Here is a 21792-nt window from a genome sequence, read left to right as displayed (position 1 = left end):
AGTAAAACATAATTTTAATATTTTAAATATCAAATAAAACATAAATTAGAAATATTAAAAATATTAAATTTATATTTTACTTGAAATTTAAAAATATTAAATTGGTGTTTAATTTGACATTTAAAAATACAACATACAAAATCATCATCAGTTTCATATATCATTTTATTTCAAAAGTTGATATCTTCCTCACACATTCACGTAATCACCAAGTAATTTATAAAATAACTTAACAACACATATGCAAATTGGTTGGAGATTTTAAAAATAAAACTACAATTTCTATAAAACTCCAAAAATTATGATCTTACATTCAAAATAATTAAAAATAATTGAATCAAGAACTCAATGCAAAGAGAATCAATCCAATTAGATACCTATATAAAAAGTTGTCAACAACTTAATCTACAATAACTTTACAAGAAAAATTGTTCTTACTACGACTTTTAAACAAAAATCACAACAGTCAAAACAAAACATCATATGTCTATGATCTATTGTAAAAAATTTTAGCTCCATAGAATAATTAACAAGCAAAAATTCAAAGTTTTTCGAGATAACTCGGAGTTAGTAATCTCAATCACACAGTGAGAATTGCTCACCAAATAAGTAAAAGTCTGTGACAAAATTAATTTAGGCACTCACCATGCATGTCATTTGCTCGTGCAGCAAGTTTGCGCAACGCAAAAGCTTAAAATCTATAGTTTTGCTCCTGTCCAACATTTTATAATAACCAAAATCAATTACAGCAAGTCAAAAACAATTCCAAACCAACTATAACTTATAAATAATACAAATGTATCTTATTTAACATCCATTCAACAAAACTTCCAATTTTTCATAACATACACACATAAAGACATGTCAAAATTAGGGATTTCTCCCCTCACACCCAAAAGGAATAAAATCAATAGCTCATGGATCAAAAACACCCATTATGCATCATAACAAAAGTACCCATAACATAGATTCAACATGCAAACAACAAATTTGTTAGAAAAATCATCATACAAATTGTGAAAGCCTAATTTTCCTCATCTTTGAAGATAGACTCAAATTCTAATAACACCCAAGGCACCTTCGAACTTGCGAAAGTCCAGCCTCAACATGAGACAACGGAAAACAATCCGATCATGGCTACACAATCACCGACTAGAAGAGATACAAGATGGAAACCAAAAAGACAGATATAAGCAAATAATACTTGCATGCACACTAAAAGAAACAAAGAAGGCAATAAAAATTGACTTACTCCAAACAAAAAACTCATTAGTATGAATCAAAAGTCTTACTATAAGGAATGAACCTACAATCTCAGTTCTACAAATAAACAAACAAACGGAGAATGAGAAATCAAGGTTTAAAGATGAAGATTAAAGAGATGAAGTTGAGATAAAAAAAAAACTGTGGTTTCTGCTTCTTTTAAAAATAAAAGACTTGAAATTTGAAGTTATTTAGGAAAAATAGATTTTATGGTGTTTTATAATAATAATAATAATAATAATAATAATAATAAAAAGAAAACTATTTTTAATATTAAAAATTTAATTTTTTTGAAGTATTTTGGCACGTTGGTTGTTTATTAAAAAAATAATAATCATCTTTAGTAATTTTTTAATTAAGTTCAGACAGATTTACATTAGTTATTCTGTTAGTCATTATATGTAATTATTTAGTAATTTTAACGATTAGTAATTATGTATTTAATTACGTTAATTATTAACGGAGATTGAATAAAATTATTTAAATTTAGATTAATTTTTTTTATTATATTGAAAACAAAATATATACGGAACTATTTTATCTCTTCTTTTAATTATATAATTTTAATATTTGAATAAAAGAAATAGTTAAATAATTCTTCTTATTTTAAAATAATTAAATATTTTTTTTAAACAATGACTATGCAATTTTTAATATTATTATGTCTACCAAATTATATATATTTTTTATTTGTATTATTTTTTTATCTTTTGGTTAATTACTTGTAAAAAATATTAATTGTATTTCTCAAATTAATAATAATACGTGGTTTGGATAGTTTATAGAGAAAATATATTTTAAGAGGAAAAAACATGGTATGATGATGGTGCACAACATAGATATGAGTCCGTTGCATACACTTGAGTTATTCGAATTTCAAAATCTTAAATGAATAAACCCTTCCTTTGTTTTCCCTCTAGTTGAAAAAGTTTCTTTCTTTCTCCCTCTCACCAACTTTCACTCTCGCTCTCCATTGCAATGGGGGTGAAGAACTTGTGGGACCTGCTGGAATCGTGCAAGAAAAGGGTTCCCCTTTACCATCTACAGTACGTTCAATTTCCTCAAGACTCCGTTTTTTCCCTCTGAACGGTGTTCGACGTTGACTCGGGTCTTTGTTTTGTTGGTCAGGAACAAGAGGGTGTGCGTGGACCTCTCGTGCTGGATGGTGCAGCTTCACAGCGTGAGCAAGTCCCACGCTTGCGTAAAGGAGAAAGTGTATCTCAAAGGGCTCTTTCACCGACTCAGAGCACTCATTGCGCTCAATTGCAGCCTCGTCTTCGTCACAGGTTTATCAATTTCTGTTTTTTCAGAGTTGGGGGGTTTCGTTTTTTGAAGGGTAAAACACCATTTAGTAATTGAAAATGTATGACACTGTCACATCCTCAAAGTAACATTTTTAAGAAAAGTGGCCATTTTTTTTTAATCTCTTTAGCTCAAAATTCGATTTTTTATTTAGCTCAAAAGTGGCCAATAAAATTAACATGTTTATGCTAATCTGGCCGAGCAAGTACTTGATCTTAAAAATTTATGTGACATCTTGGAGTTTATTTTGAATTTTTTTAGTTTCAACGACCAATGTGACGAAGATTTACACATTCGGGAACCAAATAGTGTTTTATCCTCATTGTTTTTAATTAAACTATCTTCAAAGAAGTGGGTGTTCTGTGACTGTGGAACTGTGTATTTCAATTTGATATTTTGTTTGTATTTTACCTATTTTATCTTTACCCGTGAGGTTTGAAGTACAGTTAGTTAGTTCAGTTGTGAGAAATGTAGATGCAAAGCAGACTGAAGAGAGTGACTTGAATTTATTTATGGGTAGAGTTGAAAGTCACCACTTTTGACATTATTTATACCAAAGCCTGGAAACCTTAGTGTATGTTTAGATGAAGCAGTTATTCATTTAAAGCTAAGGATTTGCATTATATGAGATTTGAGAATGGTCTCATATGATATAGCTATAAGCCTCTGGACCAGCTTTCTCTGTTTTATTCTCTATCAAAATTTGACAGTTGACAATTATTATTTGCACGGGCTTTGGTTTCGTCCTTTTCACCGTGACATCTCAATTCATATGATATGATGTGATTCAATTCAACTCACACAATCACTGAATACAACTGCACAAGCAATACATTTCATATCACCCTATCAGTCCAAGTTATTATTGGCTTGAAATAGTGTGAGTTGCGTGGTTTATGCTTTCCCCTGTTATCTAAGCTAATATCTTTTACTAGGTTAAAACTCTAGTGTATGTCAACGACTTAGGACATGCTAGCTACTTATTGTTCTTCTCTACAGGTGTCAATTAGGTTTTTCCTTGTTGATTTAATTACAGTTCTTTTATGACCATTAATTCTGCTTATTTTCCTTTTTGAATGTGTTTGCATTTACATTATTCATGCTTATTTCATCCCAAATTCCCAATGACTAAGCTTTGATGTCTGGTAGATGGATCAATTCCTGCCATAAAATTATCAACCTATAGGCGTCGCTTAAATGTTGGAAAGGAGGTTGGTAGTCCTCTCAACTTTCTTTTCTGATGTGGTTTCTTTTATATACTTAATACATATTCTTTGCGTATTGTTTATACTTTTCTAACTCTCTTTGTACTAACTTTAGTTAGTTAATAATAATGCAGGTAGCCCAAAACGAAACAAACTTACAGAAAGTGACTTCGTTACGGAGAAACATGGGGTCTGAGTTTTCTTGCATGATTAAAGAGGCTAAAATGTTGGGGATGGCTCTTGGAATTTCTTGTTTGAATGGGTAATATATAATAGAATTGAGGTTAACGCTCAGTGTTTTATTTTAAAGGACGCTCCATATTGTGTCTGGTAATTGTTAGTATTAAATATATTTTACTTAAATAAAAAATGAAGAACATTAATTTATTATTTTATAATAGTAATAATAGTTCAAGAAGAAAGTCTTTTGCTTTTACTGCGTTGATCCGTGAATGCCAATTGAACTAAAAAGTTTTCCTTTAATTTAGTGCTGCTATATATGAGGACACTGATTCAGTATAAGAGAAACAAGGTGCTCAACATTTTTATGGTAGGCAATGTGCTTGAATAAAAATTTGTAAATGTGCTTGATGTCTTCTTGTAGCGGTATTAAGCAGTCTAGGTTCATGTTTATAAATGGATGTTTGTGCTTTCTTTTTTTTCGTTTATTAGCTGATTGAAAAAGTTGCACTGCTGGATAATAAAGAAATTGCTGCTCAGTTGAACTAAATTATTTTTCTCTTTTCTAAATTCAGGATTGAAGAAGCTGAAGCTCAGTGTGCTTTATTGAATTTTGAATCATTATGTGTAAGCACTGTGTATATTTTTCTATCTTCGTATTCCTTTTCTGTCCACATTGTAATTTCTGATTTAAGTGGATGCATATGCTATTGCTGTCAGCTAACCTATCATCATTGTTGTCTGCCATTCATAATAATTATGGTAGGATGGATGTTTCAGTCTAGATTCAGACATATTCCTTTTTGGTGCAAGGACAGTGTATAGGGATATCTGCCTTGGTGAGTAAGTCAACTTGTTTTATTTCTGGTGAATTTTTTGTATTAATTATTTTTCGTATGAGTAATGAGTAGTCGTTTATTGATGTTTTAGGGGATGGTGGATATGTTGTTTGTTATGAGATGACAGATATTGAAAGAAAACTTGGACTTGGAAGGGACTCATTGGTAACTGATCCTTGACTTTTCAACATACTTATGAACCAACCACAATATTTACTTGCTTTCTTTTTCTTATTTTGTTTTGTAATCGGTGATCTTTCATTGTCAACTGTTCAATACAATTCAGTTAGATTTTATGCATACCACATGAGAAAGTTAGGTCCATGTACAATACTTACATATGTCTTATGGTTAACCCCATCAAGGGAAAGGTAATTGAAAAGCCTGTTAAAACTGAAGTTACCTTGTGAAGCATAATTGACATTCAATTGTTTGAATTGGAAATTTGGAAATGGTTTCTAGTGTCTGGTGTTGAATATAGAGCTTTGCCATGCTGTTCTGTGATTATTTTTGTTGTGTTTACTCTACCCCTCTCCTCCATACATGTTTTGATGATCTAATAATAACATTAGTGACATTTATGTCTTATTCAATAAGTGTAAGAATGCCAATACTTTCTCTGTGTGTGTGTGTGTTTATTCAAGGATATCGTGTTATTTTCCGGTGAAAATTAGTAACTGAGTTGTGATCTTCAGATTGCTCTCTCCTTGCTTCTTGGAAGTGACTACTATCAAGGAGTTCATGGTCTGGGTCCAGTAAGTCTTGAAATCTGCCTTTCATGGTGTTACCTTTTCGTATTTTCACCCCTTGTTGTATAACAGAGCTCGAGTTTACATGTGTTTACATATGCCTATGCCTTGGCTTATTTTTTTCCATGGCTATAGGAGTCGGCTTGTCAGATAGTCAAATCAATTGGGGATAAAGATGTTCTTAAAAAAATTGCTTCTGAAGGACTTGGATGGGTGAAGAAAAGAAGAGGTATATCTTCTAATATGTCGCATTCTAATTTGACAATCCTAATGTTATACAATTGTTACTTAACAAAAAATTTTTTTTTGCAAGAAATTTAGTTGTAATAATTTTGCATGTAACTCAAAATTGATATTATATGTATACTTTTCAGAGAATTAGAGTCATTATCCGTCCAAATTATGTGATAACAGTGCACTTAATATTTTGACAAAGAAGAGAGATTTTGTTTGCATGTTATTAATAGTAAATAATGTATGTAAACTTTAAACTTCAGAATTATTGACTAGTAAAGTGTTCAAAATTTTGTTATTGTGTGCATATTAGTTTGACAGTTTGGTTTTCAAATTTGATATGTTGGATATGTTTATGTGAAATGACCATTCGTTTATCCTCAGACTTGTATTACCCAAGTGGTAAACTTTATTAAACTATCCGTGATCATAAACCAACTATTTGAAAAGCTTAAGCTGTTAAAGGGACATGCATGAATGGTTTGATATTTTTGTATATGGCACGTCCTTTCCTTCCCACTAGCAAAACCTTTTGCGTTGAAGCATGGATAATGTAAATGGCCACCTACCATGTCATGAACCAATTATCCTCAAACCTTACTTTTGATTGTTTAAGACAAATATTATTGAACGAGTTTCTTATTTATTTCTATATTGTTCCTTTAAATATTGGACACCGATGCTCGACAATGGAAGGTTTATGATTCAATGGATAAAAAAAATTCAAAACTAAGGGTTCTTTGGGAGAATTATGAGGTTTAAATACTAATATAGGGTATGCAGGAAAAGGTCGGTACGCAAGGAAAAGAACCAGGATTAAAGGATCACACTATGGCTTTTAGGGCCTGTTTTGTGTTTGATAGGGGTTTATAGAAACTTCAGGTAAGAAATTATTTGGGATTTGATAGAGTTTAAAGGCTGTGTTGTGTTGTGATCAACCTGGGAATAAGATATTACCTAAATAAGTATATTATAAAAAAGCTAAATTAACACTAACTGTTTACTGTCCATATAAATGTAAATGATAAAGGAATAAGATGCTACAGTTAGGCCCAATATAATATATATTGTAAACCATTTGATGGAATGTATATACCCAATACCTATTTGCTTATTTTATGTCGTCTAGAATGCATCGTATACAAAGCATGACTTACAATTAATTGTCAAATGGAGGATTTGCCATTGAACTTTGTATCTTGGTTTCTATCTTTTGTATATACAGGAGGCAAGAATGATTTAGGGCGTGATGATAACATTTTAAAAGTAATTAATGCTTATATGAAGCCAAAATGTCACTCTGCAGATTCAGATATTGTGCACAAGTAAGTCTATCTTTTTTAGTGGATTGTTTCCAACTCCTAAAGATTGATTCTCTGTACAAATTGAAATATATCCAGTATACAAACCAAGCTGGGAATGTGAAAACGGAGACAATTGACCTGGGATTTTTATTGCATCACATACTTCTACTGTTATGATTCTTAATATTAATTATTCAACAGGTATAAACATCAATTTCTGAAAACTGAAATGAAGTTCATTTGAAACAGTTACGAATATCAAGCAAGTTTTTGTGATTCTTAAATGGATTTTTTTTTTAATGTAATCTGAAAATTAGATCTGGAATATAAACTGTATAACAGCTCATAGTTTACTTAAAATCTTTTACTAATCTCTATGTAGGGTTCTTGCTCAATATACGTTTCAACGTGCTGAACTCCAGCAGCTTTGCGCTGAATTCTTTCTGTGGCCTTCGGAGAAAACAGGTTCTTCATCTACTTTGACGCACTTATTCTTATAGATCTCCAATTAATATCTACAATTGAATGATTAATAATGGTAAAACATCTAATTTATTTTGTGGTTTGGGTTTACATTCAAGTGTTCATTGTTCATGTAATGAGTAAGGTTTACATTTAACCTGAAATTCCTAGACATTTGGAAATGTAAAACTTGAGCTGGGCTTTATCTGGGCTGGACTTTTGGAAGTTATTTTGTGATGCTGATTGACATTTCATTCAATAGATGGGTATATCCTTCCAAGTATAGCTGAAAGAGATTTACGACGATTTGCCAATTTGCGTTTAACTTCATCTAAAGTTGGACTGAACCTTCCTTTACATGAGGTACTACTAACCCTTTGCACTACCAAATTAATAGTTCATTACTGTCCGAGTTTGTACGAAGAAGTTCTAAAAGTTTAAACATTATTTTAAACTTAAATAGCGATTGCTTTCATGCTTAGAATATACACTTCCAGTCCGAGTTCGTACGAAAAAGTTCTAAATGTTTAAACATTATGTTAAACTTAAATAGCGATTGCTCATGATTAGAATATACAGTTCCTAATATGATGGCCAGTCATACTTCAGTAAATATTTTAAGTGGGTCCACTTGGACTATGCTATGTATGAATGATTTTTTCTATTTCATAGGAGATCTTTTAATTGTATAAAAATATAATTAATTATCTTTTAATGTATTTAATTTTTTTAATATATATTTTATATTAAAATTAATTAATTTAAATTTTAATATTTTTAATATATTTTTTATTTTAAAGTATAATAATTTTATCATTCATATTAATTAAATCATTCACTTTTTCTTTAATCCAAACAATATGATTTACCTCTTTTCTTAAATCCATTCATGAATCACTCCCTTAAATTCATCATTCAATCCAAACACAAGCTAAATTGTCTCCCAGGTTCCTTTTTTCTGAACCAAGATATGTATATCCACAGATCCCTGTAAAGTGTCCTGTCTCGGAAATCATCAAGAGCAGAAGAGTTCAAGGGAGAGAATGCTATGAGGTTTCTTGGGAAGGAATGGATGGACTTGAAACTTCAACAGTACCTGCAGATCTTATAGAAAGGTAATGCAAATGACATGATTGATGAACCATCTTTATTCCCAAAAACACTGAGGAAATGTTTTATCTTATTCTTATCAATAGGGTCGTTTTTGAACTATTCAAATTCAACCATGCTGGTGTGTATTTCTTTAGGGTGTCTTTCATTATTGTTTCATCATTCCTACAGTGCCTGCCGTGAGAAGATTTTGGAGTTTGAGGAAAGAAAAGCTCAACGGAAGAAACAAAATAATCAGAAAAGAAGACCAAAGAAGAAGGAAACTAATTCATCTCTTGCTGAGCTTGATCTTAAGCTTCAGAATTTGTTGCTTGATAATAATAGTTTGAGAGATGAAGCCAACTTCAATGCCTCTGATTCTTCAGAAAGGGTATCAAGGATTACAACTTTTATGGCTGATGAAGCTGATCTTAATACCGAAGACTTGTTGCATCCATCACATGACATCGAACACACTGGGTTGATTCAGAATACTAGCAACATATATAGTAGAAATAAGGCAGTTTCCACTACAGGTAAAAATGAGATCATAGATCTTCTGAGCCCTTCCCCACCTAAAAAATTCAATTTTTCCTCAAAATCTCTGCAACCAAGTGACCAAAATATCGAAGTGATTAATTTGAGTGATTCAGAAAATGACATGTCTGTTGAACACAAGCAGAAAACCAAGGAACTGAGATTGTTCTTAGCTAGTATTAGGAATGAAATTCATTGAATAGCAACTTAGATGTAACATAAAATTAGGCTTTGTCAGTGTTGTTGACAAGAAGAGCATGGACCAATAATAGTTTATAAGCTCGGTTCTCATCCCTTTCATTTCGATTTAATGTTGTAAAATATATTGAACAGATTTTTAAATACAAATATCAATGTATTGTTAATGCTCAACAAAACAATAAAAAATCTAATTGAACTGGTCACAAATGAATGCAAGGACTTTTTTTATTTTTTATTTTGTAATAAAGTAACAGAACGAAAAAAAAAAATGTTATTTAAAGTCCCATAATTATTAAAGTAACAGAACAAAGGGTATGTATTATTAAAAGTCCCATAATATTTTCATACATTTAGAAAGAAAGGTAAAAAAACATTAATCTTTTTTCAATTACTAACAATTTCCCTTGTTAACAGTCTCTCTCAGCTAATTAACAACTTACCTTTAATTTATACACTATAATTTTCTCATAACACTTATTGTACCATATACTCATTAACATCACCATGTATCAATATGTTTTTCTTTAATAATATTTTCTTACGAAATTTTAATGCACTATTAAAGAGATTTATAGTAATACAAACTTATGGTATTGGAAAAAAAATATTAAACATTTTAATATATATTATAATAAAATTGATTAATTGTGTAATTTTTTTCAGATTATAAAATTTTTCATTTAAATATAATATCTATAATATAATTACAACAGCTAACACGTGAGAATAATTATATAAATAAATATTTATTCAAATATAACAATATTTATATTAATTTCCTAAAAAAAATAAACGACAGTGACCAACAGGTACAAACATCTCAAACTAATTTCTTTTAAAATAATGATATTTTGACTCATTTTTAATTCACCATCCAATCACTTTAGATCATCACATTACACCACTAAAAAAAAGTAAAAAAAAAAAATCATTGAAGGATTATTGAAGTGGTGAGTTAAAAGTAGGTGAAATTATCATTATCTTTTCTTTTATAATATAAATCATTTAAATTTCTAAATTTCTACCGAACACCAAATGTCAATAAAGAACAATGTTACCATCTTAATAAGGATTCATAGTTCCACATTTTTTTCAAAAAAAAAAAAACAACATATAACAACATGAGTTCACTCTCCGATATTCATAATTTTCGTAGTAAAAAACCTAGGTCCACTTATCAAGATTTAACCCAGAATTATTCAAGAACATATTCTCTTAATCAACTCTAGCATTCTTTATATCTTTGACGATAAAACAATTAAATAAATTAAATATTTCATTTAAATTCACTTTCACATAGTTATAGCCTCTCCATCTAAAAATGAAACTCAAATTTACTCATAATCTTAAGATAATCTTAGGATCTCTCAGACTAATGGAACAACTTAAGACTCTCACAAAGTCTTACAAAATTAAAATGTTTTTTTCTTTTACGGGATAAAAATTGACCAAAGAAATTTTTCTCACATTTTACTGACCAGAAAAATTTTCTTAGAATTATTTGCACAGACTTTAGGTACAAAAGAGTTAACTTTAATTTATCTATTATAATCATAAAATATTATATAAATCATGTAAAGTCTACTTTTAAAAATAATTTTATAGGCTAAGACATATAATTAAATTACAAGTTATATACAAGTATGTATGTGCATGACTAATATTCATTCTTTGATTATATATTAGTAAAACAATATCATATTATTTATAATTACATTAATTTTCTTAATATAATTTTAAAAAAATAATAATAACAGTACATATGATATGTCTCAATACTAGCCACTACTTATTATTATTATTATTAGTTGTATTACATTAGTATTATTATTAACATTATTATTAAAAAAATTATCATTATTATTATTTTTCTGAAATAAATATAATTTATTACCAAAATTACTTGTGATTAGTTATTTAATTATTTTCATACTATTATTCTTTTTTACGGGATCCATAATATTATTATTATTTGAATTATTATTATTATTATTATTATTATTGTTAATATTGATATTAATAAATATTTAGTATTATTAATTTTGTTATTAATATTAATGTTATTAATAATAGTACTATTATTTTGTATTAGTATTATAATAATAATAATTATAATATTAATGTTATTAATTATACATAATTATAACACTTAAATATATTATTTTATTTAAATATAACCATAATTATACAAATATTGAATTAATGATCGTCTTCCTATCTATTGCATTTTAATATTATATACAAACAAATTTATTTTCACCGGGAGCTAGGGACCATTGGAAAGCTAGGAACCATTGGAAGTCTTTAGTGGTGTTGATATAGTTATGAAGTTGTCTTCCCCTTTTTCACATTTGATTGCAGACAAATCCACCAAACAATGTTTTTCCTCTTGAAACATCCTTCCCCATATATTACTTAATGTTTGTAATTTTGTATTCCAAAATTAAAGAAAAAAAACAATTCCTCATTTTTACAACTATATTTAAACTTTTAATTAATATATCCTCCAAAAATTATAGTAACCGATAACCATAACCATGTGACATTTTAATACATAAATATTATAATAATAATAACTAGTAACCAATTTATTTATTAGTAAGCAATTAAAAAACAACATGATATGTTGTTATTTCATCTAACAAATTTATAAGCAATTTTAAAATAATCTATTAAAAATATAATATATTTTTATTCAAAATAACAAAATATCTAAAATTATTTGTAATCAATTTTAAAATACTCCATTCAAAACTATAACGACAAATGTTAAAGTAACAGTCATCCATCCTAATTATAATAATATCTGACTCTAATATTTATTATTATTATTATTAGTATAAACAATAATATTATATAATGACATATATAAAATAATTATTAACTTAAAATACAATTAATATTTTTTTATTTTATAAATACAAAATTAAAAAATGCGTAATTTTTAGACCTCAATATTCAACCAAAAATTATTCCATCCAATTCAATAACATCTAATGATTTAATAGTTTTTTTAAGGTAATAAGATAAAATATTTTGAATAATTTTTAAACTTATATATCTAAATTCATAATTTAAAATATAAAATTGAATAAATTTTGAAAATTGCTGGTTTAAATTAAAAATTAAAATTAAAAATATATTATCTAATTTAAAAATTTAAAATAAAAAACTAAATAAAAATAATTATTACTTTAAATATTTAATTTTTAAAAATTTTAAAATTCTTCGTCTAACAAAAAACTAAATAATCATACAAAGAAAACGAAGAAAGATAAATATTTTGCCTTATATAAAGATTCACGATGAACGATGATATTTATGTAAGTATGACGGTTTTTTGGGCAAAGCAACAGAAAAATTAGATAATAATCTATATTATCATTCTATCTTGACCTAACTTTAGTGAATTGTGAACTGGGTGATAAGAAAATTAAAATTTGAAGTAGAAAAAAAAAAAATGCAGAAGTGGTGTGAAGTTATTTGACAAAGACATATGTTCATGTTAAAAACTTACCAAACTAAAAAACAAACAGCTTACAACTGTCCTGTAAGTCTCACCAACTTACTTAAAAAACAATTGAATGTGTTTTCCCATTTTCACATCCACCTACACCTCAATCACAAACTTCATGAATCATATGTATAAAAATGGTTTGAAATTTGAATATAACTTAGACATATATTAAAGTAATTTATGTTAAATGCTTATAGGATATAAGTACCTATTAGTTTATTATTATTCTTTATAGTTTAATGTATCTGTTTACTTGATTAACTTTTTTCTATCTATCATTACTATTATTATGTATTTTTAATTTTATAAAAAATAATAGTTATTATACTATTTAGTATTTGATTTTAAAATTTAGAAGTAAAAATCAAGTAACAATATTTAAAAGAAATAAAAAAAATTAAATTTCAAAAAATGTAAATTAAATTTAATTAATACTCATTCAATCACTTAATTTAAATAAAATGTTCTCTTCTCCATTGATGATCTTAAAGGAAAAGCATCTACTGTTTGATGCAATAGATTTAGAATTTGAAATACTTATCAAAACTTTAGAGGGATTCATGTGATTGGATCATCGTGAAGATGTACACATTAAGGGATTATCTTCTATGTTGAACGAATATCGCGAATACATCACGATGGAACGAAAATCGCGTGTTTGCCATGTTAGCATTTATTAGCAATGGAACGATGTCATGGCTTGTTTGTGCGTAAACCTGTCTCATTTAAACATTTTATAGGCATGCCCCAGCATAAGAGGCTGATAGCAATCGACAAAATGTAATATTAAAATTTAATATATTAAATATCTTTTTATTTACTATCTTTATAAAATGATTCATAAACTTTTTTTTTCAAATTTTGTCGGTTATCCACTCAAACAAAAAACACCATTTGTTTTTTATATATTTTTCAAATTCATCTCAGCACTCCTTTTTTTTTTACTTCGAAACAAACACGCAAATATAGTTTTCTAAAAATATTTAATAGAATTTAGGATTTTTAAAATATTTAATGTAACCTATCAACACCATTGCTCCAATATCTACTATACATACGTCTATACTCAACTATCCACTCTCTATACATACGTCTATATACATACTTACATACCACTATAAAAAATGGTATAAAGTGACTTTTTAAGAAGACAAATAATAATGACAGTAAAAAATGATGTTGTTTATTTCTTGAAAATCTTTATTTCTTGAAAATCAAATCCAATAATAAAAACAACGTCATTTAGAAATATTATAATTCATATTATATTACAATATTTATAAATGTCTTTATTTTTAAATAAAATATTTCATTATCAATTATCAGAATTTGAATATTTTATTATTTATTATTATTCACCTTTGTTCATGATTTAATAAATATAATTCTTTTAATTATGATATAAAAATAAATTGACACTATACAAAAGAGATTAACAAACATTTTATTTTATTGATCAATCAACATAGCAAAATATTTAAGTATCCAAAAAAAATACACTATTAAAAGTCTATAACACAATTCTACGTCTAAAATTGTTATCCAAATCTTAAATTGCTTTGCTTCCATCGCTTGATCCGATTATATCATTTGGAGATGACAAAAGTTATGAATCATGTAAAGATACAATTTCATGTTAAAACTTACCAAGAAACAATTGCATGTGTTTTCCTGTAAAAGGAAATTAAAAACTGAAAAGGTATTGCAAAAGTAACTACAAACAGATATATAACATCTAATTCATCTATTTATAAAGAGAAATGATAGGTTGACACCCATATTTGACTACTTTTTTTACCACCTTAAAAATAAGGTGTAACTCAAGACAAATTAACTTGTAACCTATGAAGGTGGTAAAAAAAGTGGTCAAATGTGGGTGTCAACCTATCATTTCTCATTTATAAAATCAACTCTAGCTAATGGACAGTTCTTATGTATATACTTCACCATCGTGTCTACAGCTTCATCAGACGTTACACTGTGCATATCCTTTATCAGTTTCAATGACTCTAATTTTGGAAAACAAGCAATTTGAGTTTCCACTAAATTATGCTTTGACAGAACCTACAAATCATATTACAATGATTGAATTCATATTACAATGGATATCTAGAAACATTATTATTAGAACCAAAAACAAAAAAACATAAACAAATGTAACACCTCTAAAATAAATCCAACGGCAGCATCAGGGAGTGTTAGTTCTTTTACATTAGCAAACTGCTTCAACCAGGATCCAACTTTACTATGTTCTACTGAAAGATTGCAGAGATAACTTTGACCCGTCACAGTTAGAAAACTAAGAATTGGAGTCGAAAGAAAAAATTTGTAAGGTGTTCTGTTCAAATGGTGCAGACTGAGACTGGAAAGATTATAATTAGATATGAGCAGTTCTTCAGTATCAAATTTGTATAAAGAACAATCTTTAAGGATCAAAGTTTGCAGCGAGTTATAACACGAAAAGGGTTCTGCATAATCGCTGTAACTTGCACTGAAACAAAGATTTTCAAGATGCAACACTTCTAACGCTGGCAGAAGGAGAAAGTTTGGAAATTTCAACACAGGATGACAAAAGTGCTTATGGGTAAGATGAAGATAAACCAAAGATGAACATGGAAGGTTGAATGAAGGGAATTTGGAATCCAACATATAGAAACAAAGATGCAGTGACATTTGCTGAACATGATGCAACGCAGCATATGTGATGATCCTGTTCAGCTTCTTGACATGAGAAGAACGGTGTAGAACAACTTCAACTTTAGACAAAGAGATTGAAGAATCTCGAAGAGAAAGAAATTGAGACACAAATTTGTTAAAATCAATGACCCTTTTAAACCTTGTGGACTTCATAGAGAAAGTAGCCATACCCTTCCAAAGCTCCTTCCATTGTTTTGACAAGACACAAGTCTGCACTGCATGCTTTACGTCCATGGATTCCAGTATGTGGAACAGAACACTTAAAGGTAAGTCATTGATGTTGTCTATTGGCTCGTCCTTCTTCGCCAGTAACATCTGCTTAACCTAATACAAAATACAAATACAAATAGTTTATATTAAAAAATATATTTTGATGGCAATATAGTACTAAATTGGTTGTACTATATAGAATGAGTTTGTTATCGAAATAGCAACAAACATGATTATGAATGTCTGACTTAGTCATTAACCTAAATTTGATTATGATATTAGTATTGGATCTTTTTTATATTTCAATGTTTCTATCTGAGTCAGTAATCAAGATAAACTCGACTCTAATATTACGTTGACATCTTTCTAATATTGAAATGTTGTCTTGATTGTCAAAATAAACAAGTTTTCAGTACTAGGATTTTAGCTAGTTACCAAGTTAAACTCAATGTTAAAATCATTTTATACTTACTAGTACAATAATCGCATTTTGGAAGACGAACTAGTGACCAGGGATATGGCTACGGGTTGAGGGTGACAAATTTTGTTATTTCATATTTATGTTTAGAGAAAAAATTTATTCTTATTCTTATATTCAAATTTAATGGATATTAAATTTTTGTTTTATCCTCATTTTCATCGGGTAATGGATATATATATTCCCTTATATATTTTTTTATTGTATAAATATTAATTATTTTTTATAAAATAATACAAAAATTAAGCTAAAGGAAAAATAAATCATCACATATTCAATATTAGAAAGAGGTTTATATTTTTAATATAAAATATTTAGAAAGAAATTGTAATTCTATATATTTCAATTGTTTATATTTTAAATTAGAATACAAATAAGATTTCATGAGAACTAAAACATTTCTTAAGTTTACAAAGACTAATGAAATGTTGATGATAAAATTTAAAAATATTTATAAAAAATATAAAAGGAAAAAAATATTCAAATTAAAAAAAAATGTAAATGTCTGTTTACTTTAATTTTTTAAATTTTAATGAAATCTCTTATTTTATATATTAATAAAAATTATAATACATCACTTGATCAAAATCACACAAAGAACAAAGACTAGACTAATAATTATAAAATTTTAACATAGATATTTTTGTCGTTTGAACCTCAATATATGTTGGATAGTAATAAAAAAAATTCATGACAATTACATTAAATTATTATATTACAATAAATAAAATTTATTTATGCAATTATAGTGATAAAATTGTATGACAATGAGTTAGATAATAAAAATAATTATATAAAAAATATCAAAATAATATTCTACATAATAAAAGTAAACAACAAATAAAAATATTAAAAAAAATAATCAAATGTTTGCCTTAGAAACAATTTGAGAAACCATGGAATGAAATCGCACAAATGATAACAAATCTATAATTAAATGTATGATAAGATGAAAAATAGCTTTGAGATCTAAGAAAACTTTTCAAATATCAACTTAATCGATAGTTTAGAGATAATGAAAATTGTTTTACTGAAACAAAAGAGTTCTTTAGATAAAAAAAATCAATAATAATAGAGTAAAAAAAAATTTTTTTATATAACAGTAAATGAAATGTTATGCTAGGAATGACAAATAAACCTGACCCCATGAGTATGTCTGAACCCATTCGTGTTTTGACGGGAAATTCCCACGTTGACTGGTATAGGAAATACTCGACTTTAATTGTGTATGAGGTGGGGAATACCCGACTTTTTTAATTGGGTATGAGGATGATGATGGGCATGTACGAGTCCGATTTTTCTACTGATATATTGTATTGATATTTTAAATATTTTTTAAATATATTTTAAAACGTCAAAATTAGTGGTAATCACTGAAGGCACATTAAAGGAACAACACAAAAAAAAAAAAAACCAATAGAGAATCCAACATAATACCGGTCCCCATCCCCATACCTGCCATAGTATTCGTCTCCGGCATATCCCCGTCCATGCCATGTTTAAATTATTAAAATACTTATAATCTATTAAGTAACATTAAAAATACTCATACTCATAACTCTTGTCTAATTAGGTCTCTTCCAGAGATGACAACGGGTCGGGTCAGACATGGATAGTTCCTCTCGTAACCCGACTCACAATGAAAAAATTCACCTATTACTCGGATACCCATTTAACAAAATATTCACAGGTTTTTTAAAATTTGTGGGTAGTCGTGGATACCCGCAAATATTTAAAAAATATATTTTATATTTTTTAAAATAAAATTTAATAAAATTACAAAAAAATTAAATATAAATTAAATTTTAATTGAATTAAATTTAATAAAATATAAAATAAATTTTAATTTTAATTAAATTTAATTTAATAAAACATAAATTAAATTTTAATTTTAATTTTTTACCGTTAACATATACTCACGGGTAAAGATAATATGATACCACACTTGACCCTTTTATAAATGACTATTAAAATATCCGTTACCTTAGAATACCAACTATTCGAGTCGGGTACAGATAATAACAGATAATAACTACCTGCAATAAAAACAAAAGTCCACCGCTTACCCACCCCATTACTTCTCGGGTATCCATTCAAAAAATACTTGAGGGTTTTAAAATCCATGGATACCTACAGATATTTAAAAATGGATATTTTATAAATTTTTAAAATAAAATTTAAATAAAATTTCAAACAAATATATAATTAAAATAAATTAATTTTTTATCTAAATTAAATTTAATCTAATAAAATATAAATCAAATTTTAATTTAATTTAATAAATTTAAAATAAATTTTAATTTTAATTTTTTATGTGTAATAAATACTTGCGAGTACGAATAATATGATATCACAACCGATCTGTTATTGATTTTATTTGCGGATATCCACAGACACAAATATTTTTGTAATTTCTACCTCTACACAGGGATAATATCCACGAGTATCAACTATTCACCGCAAATCTTATTTGCAGATACCTATAAACACAAATATTTTTGTCATTCCTAATCACTACATGGACGACGAAAAATTAAAAAAAAAATTCAAAGAATAAGTTGAGTCAACATATAAGAAACTACTATACATATGCAAGTGATTAGTGATTTAATGATTTGAGTAAAGATTAGAAAATACCATGGACAAGTGATACATCTGGATTGAAGACGACAGTACCCTCCTTGAAGAAGAAAACTAGGAGAAAGAAAGAAGGATGGGAAACCATGCAAATTGGAGCTCTAGTAATTAAGAATGTGCGTACATATACGACAAAATTTTCATTCAAGAAGTTCGTATATCCAATATATAGATTTTTGCTTAAAATAACTGAATAAAACAGAAATTTTAAAAAAGAAATCCAATGTTGGACCTAATTGTCTCATAAAATACCAACAAATTAATATAATTGAAAATATGTATTTTACATTTAAAAACATTCTTTATTTAAATACCAACACCAAAAATATGATATTACAATAAAGAATTGAATGATAGAGCTAAATAGATTTTGTTCGTTTTTAAAACATTATTTAAAAAAAAAACACTTGTAATGTGATTCGTTTTCCTCTAATTAAAACCTAACAAAATACTAATTATTAATAAATAAAAAAATTGTAGTAAAAGTGAGAAAAAAAAATCATAGAAGAGATACCATTAAAACAATAAACCAGAAAATAACTTAAGTTTTGTTAAAAAATTCATTATTATCAACACCAAAATTTCGTCCGAGTAAATAAATTTATTTTCAAAAAATAAAAAATAAAAAAAATGTTTTTTTAGTTAATAAAAAATAAAAAATGATAAAATAAAATTTTCTTCCAAGATTTTCAAACTTTAATTTTAACAAAAAAAGAAAAAAAGAAGAAAAAAGAAGAAGGAAGAACTCAATTTATTTTTAATTATCACACTCCTTTCCATGAGCCCAACAAACTCAACATAATATTTTATAGGGATATTAGTGATATGATTATAATAATTAGAAGCAAAATCTCTTCGTATGGTTAGGTTAGAATCAATATTATGAATTGAGATTGATTTTTGTACTCTGATTTGTTAATGGTTAGAATCAATATTTTCGATCTTTATTGATATTGTGGTATGATTTGCTATGATTTGATATAATCAATTTCTTACCTGTATTGTTCATTACAATTAAGGGTAGAATTGTAATTTGTGAATATAAATAGACAGTTGCAAAAGAAGGGACCGAAAAACAAATATTCTCTACACTTCTTTAATTATTTTCCATCATCACTCCCATTTACACATCTCCTTCTCCTTTATTATATCTCTTTCAAAAAAAAAAAGATTGAAGGAGGTAGAGAATCGAAAGAAAATATTCGCTACACCTCTTTCTCTTCCATTACCACCTACATAAACACACCTATCTTTTTTACCTTTGTTGGGAAAACGAGAGGGTGATATTAATATAGAAGAGAACATATAGAAAAATTTTGAAGGTACGTCATTGTCAATCTCTAATTCTTTTGATTTATTTATTTAATTTTTCATTATATATTTTTTAATCATAAACAAATATTTTTCTTCATTTCTTTTAGTGTGTTTCTGGCTGCGAGCGCAGCATGACACCAGTTTTCAAATTTATTTTTCTAGAAAATATATCAAAAATAATATAAAGAACTAAAGATAAAAAAATATTTTTCTTTGTTTAATTTTAATGTCTGTGCGTCACGTGACACTTATCTTCAAATAATTAAAAATACCAAAAAACATAAAAAAGTTTTCAAAATTATAAAAAAATAAAAAAAATCAAATTAACTATTTCTAAAAGATTATGAAGAACTACGTAACCCTGATTCTCTAGTGTGAATGGAGATACGTAGGAGTGATGATTAATCCTCGTCGGGCCAAAAAAATCAAAAAATTATTTTTGTTTTTTTTAAAACTTCATTTATTATTATTTTTGGGAAAAATTAAATATTTTGAAAACCACATCCTTTTGCATGTTTAATTAAAAGTACTGTCTTAGGACGGACGTTGTGGGGTGCTACTACCTTCCCCACACATAACCGACTCCCAAACTCAAAATCTGTTTTTTTTTGCAAGACCTTGTCTTTTTTTTCGTAATTTTTTAGAATAAACTATTGTGGTGACTCCAAATTGTTTTTTTTTCAAATTTAATTTTTGGTTCGTCGTCCGTCGTGATTTCGGTTGTGAGAGATGACGACTCTACTAGGGATGCTAGAGAGTCAGACCATTTATTTGGATGTGCAAAATTGATGTGGTTTTTCTTCATATTTTTTCTTTCTCATTTTTTTTCCTTTTGGGTGTATTTTTATCTCCTTTTATATTTATAATAATTGTATGTGTATATTCTTCTTTATTTTGGTATTTGGAATGATTGTTAGGTGGGGGTTTAGGTATACCTTGTATTCTCCCTTCACACACATATTTTGTTCATTACAGGAGTGAGGCCCTATACCCGGGTCTGAGTTGCTTAGAATTAGAGGAGATTGTGTAGCAGTGTCACAGTAAAAGTATTTCCCAAGTGGTCATTGTGAGAATCTAAGTAGAGTTTGTTTGCTTCATTGATACTCTCACTTTTTCTTGTTTACCAACTGTCAGGGAAAATGCCACGAAGTGGGCCATAGCTCTATTGACTTTGATCTTTAGGTATTAGGAAACTATCCTTGTGAGCACATATACTTTGTTTTAGAACTTTAAGCGCCGAACCTATGTTAAATTAAGGCACTAAAGGGAGACTATTTGCATCATTTACCCTCACATTTCCTTGTATATAATAATAAAGTCATCATAATCACACCATTATAAAAAAAAGGGAAAAAATATGCCTCCTAAGGCATAAACATACATTTCATTGGCATATATCATGTGAATAAGTGTCTAACGAGGCACAACCATGCATCACATTCCCATTATGTGTTCATTCATGGTACCCTGTCCATAGCTTCAAACACATAGCATGCATATGCATAATTTAAAAAAAAAAATCCAAAAAGTTTGCACTGCAATAAATTCAATTTGTTTCTTATCATTAAATTATT

The 21792-nt window shown here is 27.6% G+C and overlaps 1 protein-coding gene across 1 annotated transcript; it reads left to right on the top strand.

Annotated features, from left to right (window-relative positions):
• The first annotated feature begins 2147 nt into the window (after positions 1–2147).
• Positions 2148–9570, top strand: LOC114181509 (single-stranded DNA endonuclease family protein). The gene is made up of 14 exons (XM_028067982.2): positions 2148–2309; positions 2392–2549; positions 3715–3776; positions 3905–4032; positions 4526–4577; positions 4717–4789; positions 4881–4954; positions 5485–5544; positions 5674–5767; positions 6998–7097; positions 7459–7541; positions 7801–7901; positions 8523–8653; positions 8820–9570. Exons 1-14 carry the CDS (start codon positions 2242–2244, stop codon positions 9361–9363), a joined length of 1728 nt encoding a protein of 575 aa, XP_027923783.1. The 5' UTR covers positions 2148–2241; the 3' UTR covers positions 9364–9570.
• The last annotated feature ends 12222 nt before the right edge of the window (positions 9571–21792 follow it).

This window comes from Vigna unguiculata, chromosome 4, assembly GCF_037176805.1.
Source record: "Vigna unguiculata cultivar grain cowpea cultivar isolate G323 ecotype 2 chromosome 4, ASM3717680v1, whole genome shotgun sequence".
In the NCBI taxonomy this organism is placed as follows: Eukaryota; Viridiplantae; Streptophyta; class Magnoliopsida; order Fabales; family Fabaceae; genus Vigna; species Vigna unguiculata.
Note: the sequence above shows the minus strand (reverse complement) of the source record. Positions and strands in the feature narration are given on the sequence as shown.